This window comes from Caenorhabditis remanei, chromosome I (genome assembly GCF_010183535.1).
Source record: "Caenorhabditis remanei strain PX506 chromosome I, whole genome shotgun sequence".
Classification (NCBI taxonomy): domain Eukaryota; kingdom Metazoa; phylum Nematoda; class Chromadorea; order Rhabditida; family Rhabditidae; genus Caenorhabditis; species Caenorhabditis remanei.
In genome coordinates, this window is record NC_071328.1 from 16,079,667 (window position 1) to 16,100,835 (window position 21,169).

A 21,169-nucleotide genomic window follows, 5' to 3' on the forward strand; every position below is an offset into this window, starting at 1 on the left:
AATTTTGCAGAAAATTGCAATTTAAATTGTAAAACATCACAAAATTTACTGCGACGTAGTTCGACACCTGAAACGGCTCGTCCGAGAGGAGTACACGGCCGGCGGCCTAGGAACCCCCACTCAAAGTCGCGGTAGTTTGAATTCCTTTTTTGAGAGTAATGTTATTTTTTTCTAGAAAAATACGATTTTGATTGAAATTTCGGAGGAAATTATTTTTTCAGGTCAAAATTTCGAATGAGGGATTATCATATTAAAAAAAATCACTTTTTGAAAATTAAAAAAATTTAATTTTTTTTTAAATTTTCGGTTAGTCGAAAGACCGCGGTCTGAAGTAAATTTATGATTATGAGATACAGATTTGTGTTGACTATTCAAAAACATAAATAACTCTTCCAGATTTCAGTGTTAAAAAAACAGAAAAGCCAACACAGCCTTCGGCCCGCCCGGGTAGAAGCGATCGTAGCTCGAGTGATTTTCTTGGGAATTTTATTTTAATTTTATGTTAAACACAAAGATATAAATGAAAGTTGAAACTAAGGTTGAAGAAAACGAGAAAAACTGACTATTATCTATGTAATTGTGTTGTTGAAGTATATTCCACAATTTTCTCAAAGTTTATGCTCAGGCAAATAGATATTCATTTAGGTAGAAACTTCGTTATTCTAGTTTTACTTACTAGGGAATGATTCAGACGTGTTTCGGAGATCTGGGCCGAGCTATCTAAATCGATGGCAAGCTAAGGATGTGTTCTTTTCAAATCTGTATTCCAATTTTACAGAACGATTTCTTTAAAAAATTATTCAGATTCTTGTGAGATTTCAGTACTAAAAGTTGAAAGTTTGGAATCACCTAAGTCATCCAAAAAGTGGATTCAGATAAATGAAATAAACTAGAGTATGTTTCAAACGACGGAGAACATTTTCAGTAGTTTTTTCTAGAAAAAAAATGTTTCGACGAATTTTGCAGTTTTTGGTGGCCAACCCATAGGCGAAACTGCGATCAAAATCTTTTTCGGATTTTTCTCAAAAATTGTTGTTTTGTGAATGTTTCAAATAGGAGTTTACAACAATCCATTTTTATCACATTATTTCCTAGATAGAAATAAGGTGAATTGATCATAGGATTGCCTTTTATACGCTTCTTATTACCGAAGAACAGAGGAATACAGTTAAAATTTTTTAGATGTTTTCCACTAGCCAGATTAGCCAGGCTCTGGTGGCGCACATATCTAGATTGATAGTCACTTGCAATAGATCTTCATTACAGCAACACTGTCGTTAGATTGACACTGTGTCTAGATAGACTCCATTTTCCTAATAGCCAATAGAAGTATGTATCTCATAATCATAAATTTACTTCAGACCGCGGTCTTTCGACTAACCGAAAATTAAAAAAAAAACGTTAAATTTTTTTAATTTTCAAAAAGTGATTTTTTTAAATATGGTAATCCCTCATTCGAAATTTTTACCAGAAAAATTTCATTTCCTCCGCAATATCAATTAAAATCGTATTTTTCTAGAAAAAAAACATTACTCTCAAAAAAGGAATTCAAACTACCGCGACTTTGAGTGGGGGTTCCTAGGCCGCCGGCCGTGTACTCCTCTCGGACGAGCCGTTTCAGGTGTCGAACTACGTCGCAGTACAAAATTTGAAATTTACCGGGTGAAAAAGTTCTAAAAAAAAACTAAAATTCAAAGTTCCCGCTTTTCCACTGTCTGCGACTCGTGATAAGCGCCACTCTCTCGCACCTGTTCAACAGAGCGCGATTGCATTACCTTATAATTTTCAGATTTTAAAAATTATAAAATTTCCCCTTCAAAAAATGTTTTTCTACATGCTTCTCTCGCCATATTTGTGCGTGTTCGGACTCTGCGATGTCTACTACTATAATTATTTAAAATTGGACAATTTGGGATGTTCGGAACTCCAAAAATCGCTTGTCAAATGGATGATAAACAATTTCTTCGTCATGCTCTTCTTTCTTCATAAATTTCAACCAAGACACGTGTTCACTCATCGGAATATGTTGAGACAAGGATCTATCGGTGTCGCGTTGACGACTGTGTGGATTCCAGTGGTAAAAGTGAGTAAAAATCGGAATTTTTAGGCCAAAAACAGAAAAATGGGCGGAGCCTAAAGTTTTTGCTAAATTTTTGAGGTTTTTTTGCTGAAAATTGCGAGAAAATCTCTGCAGACGCTTAAATCAGTGAGTTTTTCTTTATTAAACTGCATTTTGAACAGTTTTAAGCAGATTTTTGTCGAAATTCGAAAAATGGGCGGAGCCTATGCTCTTTAGTCAATTTTCCGTCTTTTTGTTCAATTTTTGCTGAATTTTTTGCTGAAATCCTAATTTAAGTGGCTTTCGAATAGTTTTCATCGTATTTCACTATTTTTAACCGGCTTTTTTTCTAAAAATTACATTTTTCAGGACTCCGCCCACCTTCTGATCCCACTGATGCTAATCCACGCCTTCTGCCTCGTCATCGGACCATTTCACATAATATTTCACTTTTTTCGAGGCGGGTTTCGGCAGATGAATCATGTTGCTCATTTTATGATGAGCAACCTATTCGCCCAGTGGTTCGGAAACAGAATATTCGATCGGTTGGCTCAAAAACCGTCCGATCCGAAGACATCACTGGAATTCGTATATACTGAGTGCTCCATGGCAATGATTCTATTTGTGGCGACTATGTTGGCTGATTATATCGATTTATTGATAGAAGAAGCAAGACTTGAAGAAGAAATGGAACGAAATTAACTGATTTTTATGTATTTATTGTTATTTATCGCATGTTTTTATATTTTTTAAGCTCACAAATGTTATAAAATGTTCTATTCACTTTAAAAATCCTGTAAAACCGATTTCAAATAGCGAAAATTCGAACTACCTCGAAGGTTTACTCTGCGTCTCTCTATTGTCATGCGATAAGCGCCACTCTCTCGTCACCTTTCAATGGAGCGCGCTTGCATTCCTCTATTATTTTCGAAAATTTCAGATTTTTAACCATTTTCCCTTCTAAAAATGCATTCCTACATGCTTTTCGCTCCATATTTGTGCTATTTTGGACTCTATGATATTTACTACAATAATTTCGATAAATTGGACAATTTGGGATGCTCGGAACTCCAAAAATCGCTTGTTAAATGGATGATAAACAATTTCTTCGTCTTGCTCTATTTTCTCAATCAATTTCTACGCCCGTGGATGTTAAACGATCAGAATTTATTGAAATACGGATCGATTGGCGTTGCATTGACGTCTGTATGGATTCCACTCGTAAAAGTGAGTGGAAATCGGAATTTTTATGCGAAAAACGGAAAAGTGGGCGGAGTCAAAGGTTTTTGCTCAAATTTTGACGAATTTTTGCTAAAAATTGCGACGCTGACGCTTAAATCAGTAGATTTTTTTTCTCGAAACAACTTTTTGAAGCAGATTTTAGCCGAAATTTGAAAAATGGGCGGAGCCTATGCTCTTGAATCAATTTTCAGTCTATTTGCATCATTTTTCCCAATTTTTCTTTAAAAATCTCAATTTAAGTCAATTTCTGGTTTAATTTTAGTGAGATTTCACAGTTTTTGGCGAATTTTTGCAGGAAATTCCGATTTCCCAGGTTTTTAGGCCAAAAACAGAAAAATGGGCGGAGCCTATGCTCTTGAATCAATTTTCAGTCAATTTGCCCCATTTTTAACTATTTTTCTTATAAAATGTTGCGTATTTCACTATTTCCGCAGATTTTTTTCAAAAAATTCCGATTTTCCAGGACTCCGCCCACTTTCTTATCCCACTGATGCTAATCCACGCGTTCTGCCTCGTCATCGGACCATTTCACTTATTATATCAATTTTCTGGAAGACTTCGATCGGATCTCCCTTGCAATGTATCTTCTTCACGCTCGTTTCTTTGATTATTTCGGAATTGGAATATACTTTCATTTCAACCAAAAACCGATTCCCGATGACTTTCGTATGTTATGGAGCCACGCGTTCGCACCGAAGACTCCTCTGGAATTCGTATATATCGAAAGTCTACTGGCGGTGGCTCTATTTGCGATGACTGTGATGGCGGATGTTCTGTGTTCGATGAGAGGGCGAAGAGGATTTAGAGCTCGATTGGAAATCGAGCATTTAGATTGATTTGTTGATGTATTTATTGATATTTATTGCATTTTTTCATGTTTTATACAATCATAATTGTTATAAAGTGTTTTACTCGCTCAAAATAAAAATTACAAATATTTTTAAACTTCAAAAATCGGGGAAAACCGTTACCTTGCGCTTTCTCTGCGGTTCAAAACCTCTAAATCAATAAAAATTCCAACTTTAATATTGTCGCAACAAAAAATGTCGGAACTTTTTACATCGATAATAACTAACATTCAAATTTCCGCCAATTGCATTATCTGCGTCTCTCCTTTCCATGCGATAAAACACACTCTCTCGCCTCTGTTCAACAGAGCGCGATTGCAGCCAGCTTCTTTTTTCGGATTTTTAATCATTTTCCTGATTTTCCCCTTCAAAAAATGATTTTCTACATGATTGTTGTGCCATATTTGTGCTATTTTGGACTTTACGATATTTACTACAATAATTTCGATAAATTGGACAATTTGGGATGCTCGGAGCTTCAAAAATCGCTTGTCAAATGGATGATAAATAATTTCTTCGTCATGCTCTTCTTTCTTCACAAATTTCAACCGAGACGCGTGTTCACTAATCGAAATATGTTGAGACAAGGATCGCTTGGTGTCGCGTTGACATCTGTATGGATTCCAGTGGTTAAAGTAAGTAAAAATTGGAAATTTTAGGCTAAAAACGGAAAAATGGGCGGAGCCTATGCTCTGTAGTCAATTTTCCGTCATTTTGTTTAATTTTTGCTGAATTTTCTGATGGAATCTTAATTTAAGTGGCTTTCGAATTAGTTTTATCGTATTTTCACTATTTTTACCCGAGTTTTCTCTAAAAATTAAATTTTCCAGGACTCCGCCCACTTCCTGATCCCGCTGATGTTAATCCACGCCTTCTGCCTCGTCATCGGACCACTTCACACGCATTATCAATTTATTCGAAGAATTTTGAATCGCAATCAAATGTATATCTCATTAATCCAAGCTTATATCTTATTTTTCAACATGTACGGGAGAGGAGCCGCTCTCCATTTTCTCGAAAAACCGTTTCCCGTAGAAATCGATTGTTTGGATTACTATACAGCCTACCTCATGTATCCACGTACTCCATTTGAATTTGTGAAAATTGAAAGTTATTTGGCAGTGATTTTATTGGCAGTCACTATGGTTTTGCCGGATTTTTTGGATCGTATTTGATGTTTCGTGTGTACTTTTTGATATTTAATGTATTTTTTCATGTTTTATAGACTCATAATTGTTATAAAGTGTTTTACTCGCTTTTAAAACTCTTAAAAACTATTAAAAACTTTGAAAATCGGTGAAATCCTTTACCTCTGACTCCGCGTCTCTCTATTTTCATGTGCTGAACGACACTCTCTCGTCGCTGTTCAACAGAGCGCCCTTGCATCACAGCTTCGTTTTCAGATTTTTAAACATTTTCCAGATCTTCCCCTCCAAAAAATGCTTTTCTACATGTTTTTCGCTCCATATTTGTGCTATTTTGGACTTTACGATATTTACTACAATAATTTCGATAAATTGGACAATTTGGGATGCTCGGAACTCCAAAAATCGCTTGTCAAATGGATGATAAACAATTTCTTCGTCTTGCTCTTCTTTCTTCACAAATTTCAACCAAGACACGTGTTCACTCATCGGAATATGTTGAGACAAGGATCTATCGGTGTCGCGTTGACATCTGTGTGGATTCCAGTGGTAAAAGTGAGTAAAAATCTGAAATTTTAGACGAAAAACAGAAAAATGGGCGGAGCCTAAGGTTTTTGCTCTAATTTTGACGAATTTTTGCTGAAAATTACGCGAAATCGACTGCAGACGCTGAAATCAGAAGTTGTTCTTTGTTAAACTGCATTTTGAACAGTTTTAAGCAGATTTTAGTCGAAAAACGGAAAAGTGGGCGGAGCTTGCGCTCTTGTCTCATTTTTCCACCTTTCCGGTTCATTTTTGTTGATTTTTTTTTCTGAACTCGTAATTTAAACACGATCTCATTGTGTTTTTGCTACTTTCACCCGATTTTCGCTGAAAATTCTGTGTTTTTCAGGACTCCGCCCACCTGCTGATCCCACTGATGCTAATCCACGCCTTCTGCCTCGTCATCGGACCACTTCACTCCTATTTTCAATTTCTTCGAAGATGTTTGATTCGCAATAATTATTATTCGGTAGTTCTCACTTTTTCTTCTATGACGTTCAACTCATACGGAAAAGGAATCGCTCTCCATTTTCTCGAAAAACCGTTTCCCGTAGAAATCGATTGTTTGGATTACTATACAGCCTACCTATTGTATCCACGTACTCCATTTGAATTTGTGAAAATTGAAAGTTATCTGGCAGTGATTTTATTGGCAATCACTATGGTTTTGCCGGATTTTTTGGAACATGTTTAATATTTATCTTGTTTTATATGTGCTTATTGATATTAAATGCATTTTCTCATGTTTTATAGACTCCGAATTGTTATAAAGTGTTTTACTCGCTTTTAAAGTTCAAAAAACTATTCAAAAACTTTGAAAATGGGTGAAATCCTTTACCTTGGACTCTGCGTCTCTCTTCTATCATGCGATGAAAAATACTCTCTCGTCGTTGCCCAGCGGAGCGCGTTTGCTTTTTCCATGATTTTTCTCATTTTTCAGGCGATTTCTCACAATTTTCAGCGAAAAATGTCGGTTTTCCTTGGATTTTATGGACTCTACGACTTGTACTATAACTCCGACTCAAAATTAGACGATTTGGAATGCTCGGAATGGCAAAAAATCGTGTTCTACTCGGCATTCAAGACGATTCTATTTCTTTTGTATTTTATCGACCAAACTCTTGTTCCCACGGCGATTTCTAATGAAACAATGCTATTTTATGGAATGTGTGGATATGGATTGATTTCAGGGTGGCTGCCAGTGCTGAAAGTGAGTTTTTTTTGAGATTTCTTTGGATTTTTCAGCAAAAATTTTCTGATTCCAGGCCTACCAATTCGTCAGTCTGTTCCTAATGTGCCTCCAAACTCTATTCCTTGTCATCGGAGCTCTTCACACTATCAAAATGGCTCTTCTCTATGCAAACGTCCTCCCAGCCTATTTATTTACCAATTTTCGCTACACTTTTGGAAATTTTTTCTATATAATTCTCATTCGACTCATAGGAACTCTAATAAATAACAATTATTCAGGTTTTCATCAATTTATGACTAATTTCCTTTTCCCTGTGACCCCTCAAGAGACTGTTAACCTTCATGCTTCAATTTGTATTCATGTTTCCTTTGCAACTTTATTTGAGCCATATGTTGAAGCAACTGGTGGATTTCCGGAAATTAATTTGTGATTTTATGTATTTTCATTCTTGTTTCATATTTGTATAAATTTTCCTGATTTTTCCCTGAAAAAATCGCGATAAAACTAGTTTTAAAACTCGAAAACCCGCTAGCACAAATGTCTGCGTCTCTCTAGTTTCCCCACTCTCTTATATCTGTTCAGTGGAGCGCGTTTGCTTTTTTCATGATTTTTCTTAATTTTCAGCGAAAAATGTCGGTTTTTCTTGGATATCTCGGATTTATCGACTTCTATCACAACACCAACACAAAATTAAACGATTTGAAATGCTCGGAACTGCAAAAAATCGTGTTTTATTCGGCAATCAAGACGATTCTCTTCTCGCTGTACTATATCAATCAAAATCGTGTGCCATGGATGGTTACGAATGAAACAATGTTGACATATGGGATGTGTGGATACGCATTGATTACAGTGTGGCTGCCAATGCTGAAAGTGAGTTTTTTAAAGATTATTTTGAATTTTTCAGCAATTTTCTTTATTCCAGGCCTACCAATTAGTCAGTCTCTTCCTAATGTTCTTCCAAACTCAATTCCTTGTCATCGGAGCTCTTCACACAATCAAAATGGCTCTTCTCTACCGAAACATCCCGCCGGTTTTCCTCGTTTGGGATTGGAAACTCGGTCTTGCTCACTTCATTCCTTTGTATATGTCTCGAATTTTTGAATTTTTAAAACCTGAAACCAAAGAAACCCTTTTCGAATTCATTAAAGAAACTTTCATCCCTCCACCTTCTATGAATTTGAATGGACCGCTCTGTTTTACCTGTGTCATCACTGCTGCTATTGTCTTTTTTAAATGTGCAAAGTGGGGTTTTAGAGAGCTCAGATTGGATCAGTGATGTAAATTTTTAACTGTGATTGCTTGTTTTATAAAGATTTTGATATATTTAGCGAAAAATAGCTTTAAATATTGAGTTCCCGCCGATAGCGCTGTCTGCGTCTCTCTGTTTTCATATGTTAAACGCCGATCTCTCGCCATCGTTCAATGGAGCGTGTTTGCGTTACCGTTATTTTTTCGCATTTTCCACGCGTGGCCACATTTCTCCTCAAAATACGCCCGTTTTTCGATGCTTTTTGTTCCATATTTATTCTATTTTGGACTCTATGACATTTACTACAATACTGACACAAAATTGGACGATTTGGAGAGCTCGGAGGCTCAGAAATGGCTTGTCAAGTGGATTTTGAAGAATATTCTGATTATTGCGTATTTTCGACCGGGACTTCCACCTCAATTGGTTATAAATGACAACACTTTACTAATATATGGATCGGCGGGTTTGGCGTTGACAACTGTGTGGATTCCGTGTGTGAAAGTGAGTAAAATTTACGAATTTTGAAAGTAAAATTTTTTTGTTTTGTTTTCCAGAGCTTCCCAACACTCTCGACGATTCTAATGATTCTCCACGTCATCTGCTTCGTCATCGGACCATTCAACGCGTTTAGAAGATTCTTGAAGGGCGGATATCGTCAGTACACCAGTTTAGAATTAAACCGTTACTTTTGTTTCTTCTGGGTTCTTGGAAGAGGAATACTTTTTCATTTCTTCGCAGTGAAAGGGCCCCCGTATTTCCCGAGTATGGTGCATTAGGTCCCTGGCAAGATGCACAAGGTCCCCTGCTTTTGCCAACGCAAAGCAGCATAGTTGTCTTAGGACTTGTTAGACAAAATCCATAGAAGCTGCCGGTGAGAATCGAACCAGCGTTAACCGATTGATACTCAAGCTTCTTAACCACTATGCTATGAAGGCCACGTTTTCTGAATATACTTTTGGTTATTATTAGTTTTATGTTTTTCACACGTGATAACCACTCACGTTTCGCTAAAATTTTTTTGCTGAATGACCGGAAATTGAATTATCACGCTAAAAAACTGTAAACAAGAATAGAGGGGATAGCAAACGTAGGGGGTTGTAAAATGGAACAGAAAGTGTGGGGGTTATAATGAAATCATTGGGGCGAGAGCAAGCTCCAGGATGTCCTGGTTTAAGGTAATCACTACTTCCTGGGCGCTGAGCTTATGAGCGGGGCGAGAGCAAGCTCCAGGGTGTCTTGTTTTAAGGTAATCACTACTTCCTGGGCGCTGAGCTTATGAGCGGGGCGAGAGCAAGCTCCAGGGTGTCCTGTTTTAAGGTAATCACTACTTCCTGGGCGCTGAGCTTATGAGCGGGGCGAGAGCAAGCTCCAGGGTGTCTTGTTTTAAGGTAATCACTACTTCCTGGGCGCTGAGCTTATGAGCGGGGCGAGAGCAAGCTCCAGGGTGTCCTGGTTTAAGGTAATCACTACTTCCTGGGCGCTGAGCTTATGAGCGGGGCGAGAGCAAGCTCCAGGGTGTCCTGGTTTAAGGTAATCACTACTTCCTGGGCGCTGAGCTTATGAGCGGGGCGAGAGCAAGCTCCAGGGTGTCTTGTTTTAAGGTAATCACTACTTCCTGGGCGCTGAGCTTATGAGCGGGGCGAGAGCAAGCTCCAGGGTGTCCTGTTTTAAGGTAATCACTACTTCCTGGGCGCTGAGCTTATGAGCGGGGCGAGAGCAAGCTCCAGGGTGTCTTGTTTTAAGGTAATCACTACTTCCTGGGCGCTGAGCTTATGAGCGGGGCGAGAGCAAGCTCCAGGGTGTCCTGTTTTAAGGTAATCACTACTTCCTGGGCGCTGAGCTTATGAGCGGGGCGAGAGCAAGCTCCAGGGTGTCCTGTTTTAAGGTAATCACTACTTCCTGGGCGCTGAGCTTATGAGCGGGGCGAGAGCAAGCTCCAGGGTGTCCTGTTTTAAGGTAATCACTACTTCCTGGGCGCTGAGCTTATGAGCGGGGCGAGAGCAAGCTCCAGGGTGTCCTGTTTTAAGGTAATCACTACTTCCTGGGCGCTGAGCTTATGAGCGGGGCGAGAGCAAGCTCCAGGGTGTCCTGTTTTAAGGTAATCACTACTTCCTGGGCGCTGAGCTTATGAGCGGGGCGAGAGCAAGCTCCAGGGTGTCCTGTTTTAAGGTAATCACTACTTCCTGGGCGCTGAGCTTATGAGCGGGGCGAGAGCAAGCTCCAGGGTGTCCTGTTTTAAGGTAATCACTACTTCCTGGGCGCTGAGCTTATGAGCGGGGCGAGAGCAAGCTCCAGGGTGTCCTGTTTTAAGGTAATCACTACTTCCTGGGCGCTGAGCTTATGAGCGGGGCGAGAGCAAGCTCCAGGGTGTCCTGTTTTAAGGTAATCACTTCCTGGGCGCTGAGCTTATGAGCGGGGCGAGAGCAAGCTCCAGGGTGTCCTGTTTTAAGGTAATCACTACTTCCAGGGCGCTGAGCTTAGGGGCGGGGCGAAAGCAAGCTCCAGGGTGTCCTGTTTTAAGGTAATCACTACTTCCAGGGCGCTGAGCTTAGGGGCGGGGCGAAAGCAAGCTCCAGGGTGTCCTGTTTTAAGGTAATCACTACTTCCAGGGCGCTGAGCTTATGAGCGGGGCGAGAGCAAGCTCCAGGGTGTCCTGTTTTAAGGTAATCACTACTTCCAGGGCGCTGAGCTTATGAGCGGGGCGAGAGCAAGCTCCAGGGTGTCCTGTTTTAAGGTAATCACTACTTCCAGGGCGCTGAGCTTATGAGCGGGGCGAGAGCAAGCTCCAGGGTGTCCTGTTTTAAGGTAATCACTACTTCCAGGGCGCTGAGCTTATGAGCGGGGCGAGAGCAAGCTCCAGGGTGTCCTGTTTTAAGGTAATCACTACTTCCAGGGCGCTGAGCTTATGGGCGGGACGAGAGCGAACATCAAAGGTTGCAAATATATTTCGTGGTTCAAAGTGGTAAAATTGTGTATACTTTTGTTATCGAAAAAGAAGGGAATCGAACCAGCATGTGTATTTTACTGTTCATTTCCTTTATCCACTTATCCAATCGAACACGTTTTTAAACGTTCGAAATTTAATTTGTATATCTTTCTTTTGACATTCACGGAAACAAAATTTGAAAATAAATTGAGCGTGAAAAATAAATTAACAAAATCTAGCGTGGTGGCCAGGGACCTTATGCACCATACTCTGAAAATACGGTCTCCCCAACGCGTTTAGAAGATTCTTGAAGGGCGGATATCGTCAGTACACCAGTTTAGAATTAAACCGTTACTTTTGTTTCTTCTGGGTTCTTGGAAGAGGAATACTTTTTCATTTCTTCGCAGTGAAGCCTCTTGAAAACCCCGATAACTCTTTTGATCGCCGTTTCGTTAATTTTTTTAATTTAACTTTTGCTCCACAGACTCCCATTGAATTTGTTCGCTTTGAAAGCATTCTTTCTGTTTTTTCATTGATAATCGCTATACTTTTTCCTTTCGCTTAGCTTTAAGCTCGATTTTTATTAGAAAAATGCAAAAATTTGAAACTCCCTCGCTTTTACTCTCTGCGTCTCCCCCTTTCCATGTGCTGAGCGCCACTCTCTCGTCTCCGTTCAACGGAGCGCTCTTGCACACCCTCATCAAAAACGATTTTTTTCTCGAATTTCTCTCATTTTTTCCCGATAAAAATGCCGGATCCCATGTTTTTTACTACATATCTATTATATTTTGGACTCTACGACATTTACTACAATACCGACACAAAATTGAACGATTTGGAGAGCTCGGAGGCTCAGAAATGGCTTGTCAAGTGGATTTTGAAGAATATTCTGATTATTGCGTATTTTCGACCGGGACTTCCACCTCAATGGGTTATAAATGACAACACTTTGTTGAAATATGGATCGGCGGGTTTGGCGTTGACAACTGTGTGGATTCCGTGTGTGAAAGTAAGGTTTTTTAAGAAAAATCCCGAAAATTTCAGCAAAAAAAACAATTTTCAGAACTCCCCGATGCTCACAATTCTTCTAATGATCCTCCACGTCATCTGCTTCGTCATCGGACCATTCAACACGTTCAGAAGATTCCTGCGAGGCGGATATCGTCAATACTCCAGAATCGACCTACTCAACTACCTGCTATTGATGATTGGCGTGTTTGGAAAACAAGCTTCTGCGCATTTTTTCACCGTATCCGTCACTCCGATCGATTTCACTGAATCTCATTCTAAACAATTTACGAAATTTCTCGGTTGTTGCTTCGTTCCACAGACCGCTTTCGAGTTTGTACGTGTGGAGAGTGTCCTTTCTGTTATTGTTTTTAGGAATGCAATTTTTTCATACTAGAATTTATTACGTTTTGCACTTTGAATAAATTAATTTGCTTTAAAATGCTTTAAAATGTAGTTTAAAAGTCCCAAAATTCAAACCTCCGCGCAAATGTTTCTCTGCGTCTCTCTCGTCCCATGTGTTGAGCACCAATCTCTCACTATGTTCAGCAGAGCGCGTTTGCATTACTCTCTCCTTTTCTCATTTTTTCAGCTTTTTTCTAATCATAAAAATGACAGTTCACCTATTTTTATCGCTTTATCTGTGTTATGTCGGATTCTGTGATATTCGCAAGAATTATTTCGACAAATTGGACGATTTGGGATGCTCGGAACTCCAAAAATCGCTTGTAAAATGGATGATAAACAATTTCTTCGTTTTGCTCTATTTTCTCAACGAGTTTCACCGTCCATGGATATTAAACGACGGGAATTTATTGAAAATCGGATCGATTGGAATAGCACTGGCGACTGCGTGGATTCCAGTGGTAAAAGTGAGTGGAAATCGAAAATTTAAGATAAAAAACTGAAAATGGGCGGAGCCTAAGGTTTTTGCTCAAATTTTGATGACTTTTCACTGTTTTGTTATAATTTTCAGAATAAAAATCTCTTTTTGAACGAAAAATCAGAAAAAACTAGTTTTTTAGTCAGCGCCGCCTAAAATGTTAGCAAAAAATGGCGAAAATCCTTGGCGCCGCCCATTTTTCAGTTTTTGAGTCAAAAAATTATCTTTTTTTCGATTTTTGAATGCAAATTCTCGAGATTAATGTCTAAAACGTGATTTCTTCACTTCATTTGAGTGAAATCAAGCGAGAACTGCAAAAATTTGCGGAAATTTGAGAAAAAAAACATTGACTCCGCCCATTTTTCAGTTTTTGAGTCAAAAAACTTTTTTTTCCAATTTTCAAAGCTAGAAAACGTGATTTCTCCACTTTTTTCAGTGAAAAAGCTGAAAAATCGTGTGAAATCGAGAAATGCGGCCAACAACAGAAAAGTGGGCGGAGCCTAAGGTTTTTGCTCAAATTTTGACGAACTTTTGCTGAAAATTTTTGAGAAAATTGTCTGCGAGACGCTTAAATCAGTAGGTTTTCTCTCAAACCAACTTTTTAAAGCAGGTTTTAGTCGAAATTCATAAAATTCCAATTTTTCAGTTTTAGCAGAAAGAAAGAGAGAAAAAGTGGGCGGAGCTCAGGATCTTTACTCAATTTTCAGTCGATTTGCATCTTTTTCCAGTTATTCTATAAAATCTCAATTTAAGTCGACTTTTTTCTCAATTTCAGTGCGTTTTCCCAGTTTTTCGCCAATTTTTGCACAAAAAAAAGTTTTTCCAGGACTCCGCCCACTTGCTGATCCCTCTGATGCTAATCCACGCCTTCTGTCTCGTCATCGGACCATTTCACACCTATTTTCAATTCATTCGAGCTTATCGTCAAGACCATTACCTAATCGAAGTGATTCTATCTTTTCCTTTCTGGACTTTCACCGGAAATCAATCATTTCATCCGCCTTTTGAGCGACGAGATGAAAAACTGACTGCAATGGACTATATGAGTCACTTCCTGAATCCACAGACACCTCAGGAGACGGCTCTTTTCGAAAGTGTAGCTGCTCTTCTCTTATTTCTTGTTTCCTTCATTCCTAGCGAGGAAGACGCACATCGAGTGGCAATGTTATGCATTCTGTGGAATTTGGGCGCTTTCGCCATGTTTTTAAAGCCATTTTTTGAATAAAATCACTATATATTTTCTCTGCGTCCCTCCCATTTCATGTGCTAAACCTCACTCTCTCACCACCATACTTGACAACCGGGCCGAAACGGGCCGACACGGGCCGGCTCGTAACTCGCGTCAAACTCAATATAAAAAACGCGAAAATGACCGAAAAAGCCTTTCTAGCCCGGCCCGCGGCACATTAACAAATAGACATCCGGCCCGTAGTAGGTCACGGAGATAGAACTCGTCGAGATCTGCATGTTGGTATATTTTTGAGCTCATAATATTGAGTTTGACGCGAGTTACGAGCCGGCCCGTGTCGGCCCGTTTTGGCCCGGTTTGCAAGTATGCTCACCACTGTTCAATAGAGCGCAATTGCATTATGGTATCGATTTTTGTTCAAATTTCTCGCATAAACGTTGTTTCTTCTCCTTTATTTGTCGTTATACCTGTTTTATACCGAATTTCGTGATATTCGAGAGACTTATTTCGATAAATTGGACGATTTGGGATACCCGGAATTCCGAAAATCGCTTTTTTCAACGATTTTCACTTCCAATCGATTTTAAACGATCGGAATTTTCCTAAAATGGAATTTGTTGGGATTGCACTGGCGGCTACATGGATTTTATGTCTAAAAGCGAGTAAAATTGAGATTTTCCACTCAAAATTCTGAAAAGTGGGCGGAGCTTCAGCTTTTGACACGAAATTTGACGAATTTTCGCTGAAAATTGCAGAAATATACTCTTCAAGCGCAAAAAAAAACCGTCGTTTTTACAAAAAAAATCTTTTAGACAGATTTTATTCCGAAATCCAAAAATGGGCGGTTGCATTCGCGCTTCATCGCGAGCGGAGAGAGGCGCACAGTTTTTTTCTCGCGTCGAAACAGATTTTCAGTTTTTTCATAACAATTTACAGAAGGTGCCACTTTTCTGAAAAAATGTCAATCAAATCAAGTGAATTTTGTTATGGATCAAGAGGAAATCAGTTATGTCATTCAACTAGATTCATTTATTCGAGTAGAAATAGTATCAAAATCCGGCTTTATCTTCATTATGAATTGGAATCCCGTTTTCGGTGAAGTATTTGATGTAAAAGTCGTTGCCCAGTCGTTCAAGCACATTCGCAGACACGTCTCTCAATCTCTCGTATGGGCTGTTGTAGTACTTGAGATCGATGCGGTACCAAATACAGAAGCGATAGGTGACGGCGTTTTGAAGAAAAATCGATTGTCTGACAGTCTGAACGGCATTGAAACGACACTCGCGGAGGAGAGTGATTGCTTGAGCAATTGTTTTTGTTTCTCCGTGGGCCACGGCCTCTGGAATCACATGCATCCCAATAAATACCATCGTTCTGCCAATTCCGCTAGAGCAGTGAACAATGATTGGACTCTGAAAATTGTGGACTTGAAAAATGGTTCAGCCTCATTTTCTTTCATTCTAAAAATTTCAGACATTTCGAAACTAGACGAGTCATAGTTTCAAAACGTCCCGGAGCCCGTATAAATCAATCTACAATGAACTACTTCTATAACTAACGTTGTCTGCGCCTTCGGTCACACGATTCACCAATTTGTACAAAAAATCGGGTCCATAGTTTGTTGGGATATTTCCATCCGGCCATCCGACGGCTTGATAATGATCGTAGATTCTTGTTTCCAGAATGCCTCTGTAATTACCGTAAATACTGTATTATAACGGCATGCCGTTATATTTTTCAACTGCCTCCGAGAGAAATTTTGTGGTTTCAGAAACTCATTAAAATTGAACGAAAAAACTTTTTTGGATGTTCTATTTGCTGATCTAGAAGTGACCAAACACGTTGCTTCTAATCAGAACTGAGAAAAAACCCCCTGATAAACATTTTTATGAATTCTGAGTAGAGATGGGGTGCCGTTATAATACAGGTGCCGTTCTATTACAGGTGCCGTTATAATACAGTATTTACGGTATCTTTTTTTTTCAAACCATAAAATAATTATCAACGCCGACTAGAGCTTTTGGACTTTTGGAACCCAAATAGTAATGTAAGTGCGATCCACTGAGCAATCTTTCGAAATGTCATAGTTGTCAAGGCCCGGTAGAAAATTTTCAAGGCCCCGCCCGGCTTCAAAAAATGACCTTTTTTTCCAATTTTTTTTTCGAAATTTTTTCAATTTTTCATCGGAAATGTGTCCATTTTTGACTATCTTTCAGAATTTCTTCTAATTCTGACTGATAGTCGAAAATTTGACTTTTTCGCGAAAAAATTCAAAAAAATTCAAAAATTTTGAAAATTTGACTTTCGCGCCAATTTGCCCGGGCCTTCGGGCCGGGCCTTGACAACTATGCGAAACATATTGTCTCATAGAATAGAAGCGGTCTAGTGGCTCCCAGATATAGTTCACTGAATTAATAGCTTAGAAACAAGTAATTAGCATTTTAACATCTCAAAGCAAATGCGCTCTACCGATTATCAGGTGCGAAGAAAGCTAAAAAAAAACTAACTCTTTATCGGTCACTTCCAATCGTCTATAAATGAACTCATTCGTTTTGAAACCAACCCATCCTTCGCTTTTTGACAAGGTTTTGACTTTGAAACGGCCGCATTCGATACTTTCTCCCGGATCGTCACAGTAGTACTTTCCGCATTTTGTAACTTCTTTTTTACCTTTTCGTTCTTTCATCTTGCACAACATCACAATGCATTTGCAACCTTGAATAAATGCCATCATCCAAAAGTCCCCCCTCGTGTCCACTTTGCCATTCAACTCTTCATCATTTCCAATTGGTGCTTGAGTCGGAATGAATCTTTTCCCCGTTCTCGGAGAAGTGATGAGATTCGCATGAATCGCCAAGTCAGTGTTTTCTCCTTCAAGGCGCAACGGAGTGACTCTTGTTTGGAAACGACAAGCATTCTTTGAACCTCTGAAAACATTTTATGAAGTTTTAACTGGAATTCATTTGGAAGTTAATTCTCAAGACAACCCTTCACTCACCTCCTTTTCTCCATTGGCAAGTAGTTGTCACATGCCTCCTTTTCTTTATTCATCAAAGTGCTGAAAGTAGTCGACAGAGTATTCATGGACCCCGAGTGGGTTTCCACCATCTCCCGGTCGGTCACGAAAAGGGCATCTTTTATCCAATTGGTTACCTGCCCCGGCACCGCCATATTCTGATGACCAGAAACTCTGTCCAATCCCTTGCGCTCTCTGGCAGTTTTCAACGATTCCTCCGTATTGGGTATCGCCGTCATCAGACTTGGTGCCTGTGGAACAACAGGAGCATCAGGATTAGGTGGAAGTTCCTCAGTTCCGGGCGGTGTATACTCTTGTCTCAGAGAAACTTTCCTTATCGGACAGATCACATCTTGATGAGATTTTATATTGTTTGGGTTGGTATCAAGAGCGGGTGTGCTTATCGAAGCGACATGTTCCTTCAGTTTTCTTAATAGCCGCTCTTTTTCCTTCTTTTCGGCATGCTCCTTCAGTTTTCTTAATCGATTTTTCTTCTTCTCTTCGACTTTCTTTTTCCAGTAGCATTTTGGATGGAGTCGGCAAACGATTAGGACAATAAGAAGAGGACAGCAAATCGCAGTGACGATAGCGGTGATGAATCTGAAAACATCAAATTTAGAGATCAATTTTTATGAGACACATTAAAAAAAGAAAACTCACATTTCTATAGTCATTTCAAGAATATACATCGCTCCCTCCGCCGTGGTCATCATGATTGCATTCAGTGTCGACGATTCAGCTTGCAAAGCAGAAGAAGCAATTGTGAAGAAATTGCCAATGAACACATAGAGTGCCTGGAATTTATCCGGGGCATCATTGAACGATTTGTGGAATTTCGAGAATTCAAGATCCAGACTTTGCAGTATCTCCAGTGTTCCCTTGGCCTCCGTCAGCTTGTCCAGAGTAGCTTGATCCTTGATGAACAATGAAATCAACTCCATCAGAACCTCTGTCTTGGTCTTCACATCAAACTTCAAGTCTCCAATTGCAGTGAGCTTAACGAACGGAGCACCCACATCAGCCAACTTGTTGGATCCACTGATAACCAGGTTCTGATTCACAGTCGATACTTGCTGAAGCCACGCCTCCAACGACTTGATCTCTGCCTTCAGATTGTTCCACTTCTTCCGAATCTCTCCTTGTTTCACCGAGTCTTTCAGTTGACTAATGACTTTTTGCACTTCATTCTCCACTGTTTTCAAATCAGTCACCAGATTCATATCGCTAAAGTCATGAATCATCTGAAGACCTCTAACCGACTCCGCGACGGGTTTCATGATTCGATCAGCTCCAGTTGTCTGTCCGAGAGATTTCGACTCCAGGTTCTCAGCTGTCTTCATCGACTCCCCAATGGATTTGAGATGCTGGGCAGTCAGCAGTTTGGAAGCATCAGGAATTGCTTTAGCCAGTGACTCCAACTTCTGAATCTCTCCAGAATCCAGATTCTGAGTCCGATGAATCAGTTCGATCGCCTCAACAATTGTCACCAACTTTTGTTTGTTATCACGTAGTCTTCCATGGAATCTTAACTCATCTCTCACAACTTGTTCATCCTTGAACGTATTCAATCCATCTTGTTTGATCGATGCAGCTCCGGTTTTGATAGAATCACCAGTGTAACCATTCAACAACGATTGAGTAGCAGTGAGAGCATCCTGGAACTTCTTTATGGAATCCTTGTCCTTCAGATTCTTCATCACCGCCGGAATCTCTGCTTTCGATTGATCTACTTTCGCTCGATCCTTAAAATTAAGATCCTTATCGAATGCTTTGATGGCTTCAGTGAGTTCGGTTCCGACCAGATGCTCCGCCCACTTTCTGACCGATTGAATCATTTCTGTGAATGTTTCAGCAGCTTTGATGACTTCCTTGGCAGCTTTATAAATTGCAGAATCAATGTCAGCGGGAATCTCGATGGCCTGGAAAAAATAAGGATAGATTCACCCAGACCGTGGTATATCTACTTACTTTCAAAACCTCATCCACGTCGTTATCCGTGATACTCATTCCCTGCATCTCTACTTGAAGCATCTGGACTTGAGACGTTGACAAGAAGGAATCCTTCGAGAAAAGACCAAATTTCCCATTCAACTCATCAATTTTCGATTGAATCGACAGAATAGGCTTCAATCCATCCAACAGTTTCTTCACTTTCTTCTCTCCAATCATTTTTGCAAATGATGGGTCCTGAAGGTCCTTCAGAAGTCTATCGAAATCAGTGACTCCGTTCAAAAATCCAATAGTGACTTCACGATTCATTTGGACTGGATTAGCACGGGAGTGAATCTGAAATAAAACAGGAATTGATTGGATAGAAATAACTAGTATTACTTACCAATCGATAAATCATGCTGAATTCTCCGTTCCACGAGTTCGAAACCTTCAGAAGTTCGATGAACTGACCAATATTCTTCTGAAGAGCTTCGGTTCCAGATGTCTTCAGACCAGCTCTAGCTTCAATAAGACGAATGACGGTTCGGTATGGTTCGAGGACTTCGGGGAAGGTTTCCAGGTGTGCAACTGATTGTATGTACTTGTGGAAAGTACTGATAGCAGTTGTATATAATCCATAATTGTTCAAATGGTTGATAACATTCACACATTTCAGCCAATCATCGTCAATATCCTTAGTATTTTCTATCGGAACTGTTTTGAGTAACTCAACAAGATTCAACGCATCTGTTACGAATCTTGCAACTTTGTTCATATTCGCAATGTCAAAATTCTGCTCAACATTCTCCACATCCGAAAAATACTTTCCATCGCTGATCTCCAACGACTTCGCTCCTTCCGACTCTTCCATAATCTTCTCCAACTCAACGAACATCTTCTCCTGGTCTTTCACCTCATTTCCAGTCTTTACTTCCTTTTTGAAATCAGTTAATTTCGAAGTGAGAGCCGTGATCTTATCAGCTTTGAATCCAACGACCTCTGCCATTTTGATGGATCCAAAATTCAGAAGTTCTCCAACGGCCACTTCGATTTTGTGAGTTCCGCTGAGGAGACCAGATTGAAGGGAGACTCCATTGATAATACGGGCAAAGGCAGTAGAACGGTCGAGAAGAGATTTAAGATTGTCGGGGGCTGAAAAATGGGAAGAGTTAGGTTCTTTTTCATGCTTATTTACACCGTCTACTCACCATTTCTTCGAATTCTACGATTCCATGGTGTGATGAGTGGCTGGTTTCGATAGTAGATGTCCCTATTGAAATCAGTCAGCACTAGTCCATGACCTGAAACTTCTTCTTGTTTCAGATGTAAATTTATCAATTTCTGGGGCTCAGAATCGCGGAGCGTGAGGGCTGAAAACCCGGAAAATTTAGGATTCTAAAAACTACATTTCGGATTCTGAAAAACTACGGGCAGCTGGTTGACACCGAGTTCAATTTTTCTAGACACCCTGTCAACCAGTGTGCAAACTAGATCCCAACTTTTCGCTACGCAGAGGTGATTTTGTTAAAAAGTACTCACTGTTTCGATAGAAACGAGACGCCGGGTCATGATACTGATACTCGGCAAGTGCTTGATTTGGATACTGACCATTTCCATTTATGAGGACACCTTCTATAGCTGAAATTCACAATTTCATATAGTTCCTGTAAAAAGAGGAGCAACTCACCTTGTACCACTTGATCTCCAAAGGCAACCATCAGGAAATAGACGTATAGGGCGAGGAACACCTTCCGCGGATCGCGAAGAACTGCCGACAGTTTCTTTCTTGCCATTAGTCGTGATTTTTGACAGCGCAAGTGTTTTTGAGTGAATCAGAATTCAGTACTGAATTTCTGGAGAGTAATGAAGAGAGAAACGTGGGAGGGTCACCGGATGACACCCTAATCTATATAAGAACAACACGTCAGAAG

General features: G+C 39.8%; 8 protein-coding genes across 8 annotated transcripts; 7 read left to right on the forward strand and 1 right to left on the reverse strand.

Annotated features, from left to right (window-relative positions):
* Positions 1 to 1,822: 1,822 nt before the first annotated feature.
* Positions 1,823 to 2,761, forward strand: GCK72_003403 (uncharacterized protein; the record flags this gene model as incomplete). Its single annotated transcript, XM_003097262.2, has 2 exons — positions 1,823 to 2,083; positions 2,429 to 2,761. The coding sequence occupies 2 exons, from the start codon at positions 1,823 to 1,825 to the stop codon at positions 2,759 to 2,761; spliced, it is 594 nt and encodes a 197-aa protein (XP_003097310.2).
* Positions 2,762 to 3,879: 1,118 nt separating this feature from the next.
* On the forward strand, positions 3,880 to 4,137 carry GCK72_003404 (uncharacterized protein; the record flags this gene model as incomplete). The annotated part of the gene is made up of 1 exon (XM_053724037.1): positions 3,880 to 4,137. The coding sequence occupies one exon, from the start codon at positions 3,880 to 3,882 to the stop codon at positions 4,135 to 4,137; it is 258 nt and encodes an 85-aa protein (XP_053592682.1).
* Positions 4,138 to 4,523: 386 nt separating this feature from the next.
* On the forward strand, positions 4,524 to 5,324 carry GCK72_003405 (uncharacterized protein; the record flags this gene model as incomplete). Its single annotated transcript, XM_053724038.1, has 2 exons — positions 4,524 to 4,784; positions 4,980 to 5,324. The coding sequence occupies 2 exons, from the start codon at positions 4,524 to 4,526 to the stop codon at positions 5,322 to 5,324; spliced, it is 606 nt and encodes a 201-aa protein (XP_053592683.1).
* A 386-nt stretch (positions 5,325 to 5,710) lies between these two features.
* GCK72_003406 (uncharacterized protein) lies at positions 5,711 to 6,296 on the forward strand (the record flags this gene model as incomplete). The annotated part of the gene is made up of 2 exons (XM_053724039.1): positions 5,711 to 5,849; positions 6,187 to 6,296. The coding sequence occupies 2 exons, from the start codon at positions 5,711 to 5,713 to the stop codon at positions 6,294 to 6,296; spliced, it is 249 nt and encodes an 82-aa protein (XP_053592684.1).
* Positions 6,297 to 6,804: 508 nt separating this feature from the next.
* GCK72_003407 (uncharacterized protein) lies at positions 6,805 to 8,308 on the forward strand (the record flags this gene model as incomplete). The annotated part of the gene is made up of 4 exons (XM_053724040.1): positions 6,805 to 7,047; positions 7,103 to 7,201; positions 7,654 to 7,902; positions 7,955 to 8,308. 4 exons carry the CDS (start codon positions 6,805 to 6,807, stop codon positions 8,306 to 8,308), a joined length of 945 nt encoding a protein of 314 aa, XP_053592685.1.
* A 228-nt stretch (positions 8,309 to 8,536) lies between these two features.
* GCK72_003408 (uncharacterized protein) lies at positions 8,537 to 9,060 on the forward strand (the record flags this gene model as incomplete). Its single annotated transcript, XM_003090291.2, has 2 exons — positions 8,537 to 8,785; positions 8,839 to 9,060. 2 exons carry the CDS (start codon positions 8,537 to 8,539, stop codon positions 9,058 to 9,060), a joined length of 471 nt encoding a protein of 156 aa, XP_003090339.2.
* Positions 9,061 to 11,958: 2,898 nt separating this feature from the next.
* On the forward strand, positions 11,959 to 14,326 carry GCK72_003409 (uncharacterized protein; the record flags this gene model as incomplete). Its single annotated transcript, XM_003097304.2, has 3 exons — positions 11,959 to 12,219; positions 12,274 to 12,555; positions 13,928 to 14,326. 3 exons carry the CDS (start codon positions 11,959 to 11,961, stop codon positions 14,324 to 14,326), a joined length of 942 nt encoding a protein of 313 aa, XP_003097352.2.
* A 1,013-nt stretch (positions 14,327 to 15,339) lies between these two features.
* GCK72_003410 (uncharacterized protein) lies at positions 15,340 to 21,031 on the reverse strand (the record flags this gene model as incomplete). The annotated part of the gene is made up of 10 exons (XM_053724041.1): positions 15,340 to 15,702; positions 15,850 to 15,979; positions 16,798 to 17,217; positions 17,289 to 17,906; positions 17,967 to 19,225; positions 19,275 to 19,592; positions 19,642 to 20,390; positions 20,447 to 20,608; positions 20,778 to 20,876; positions 20,926 to 21,031. 10 exons carry the CDS (start codon positions 21,029 to 21,031, stop codon positions 15,340 to 15,342), a joined length of 4,224 nt encoding a protein of 1,407 aa, XP_053592686.1.
* Between the last annotated feature and the right edge of the window lie 138 nt (positions 21,032 to 21,169).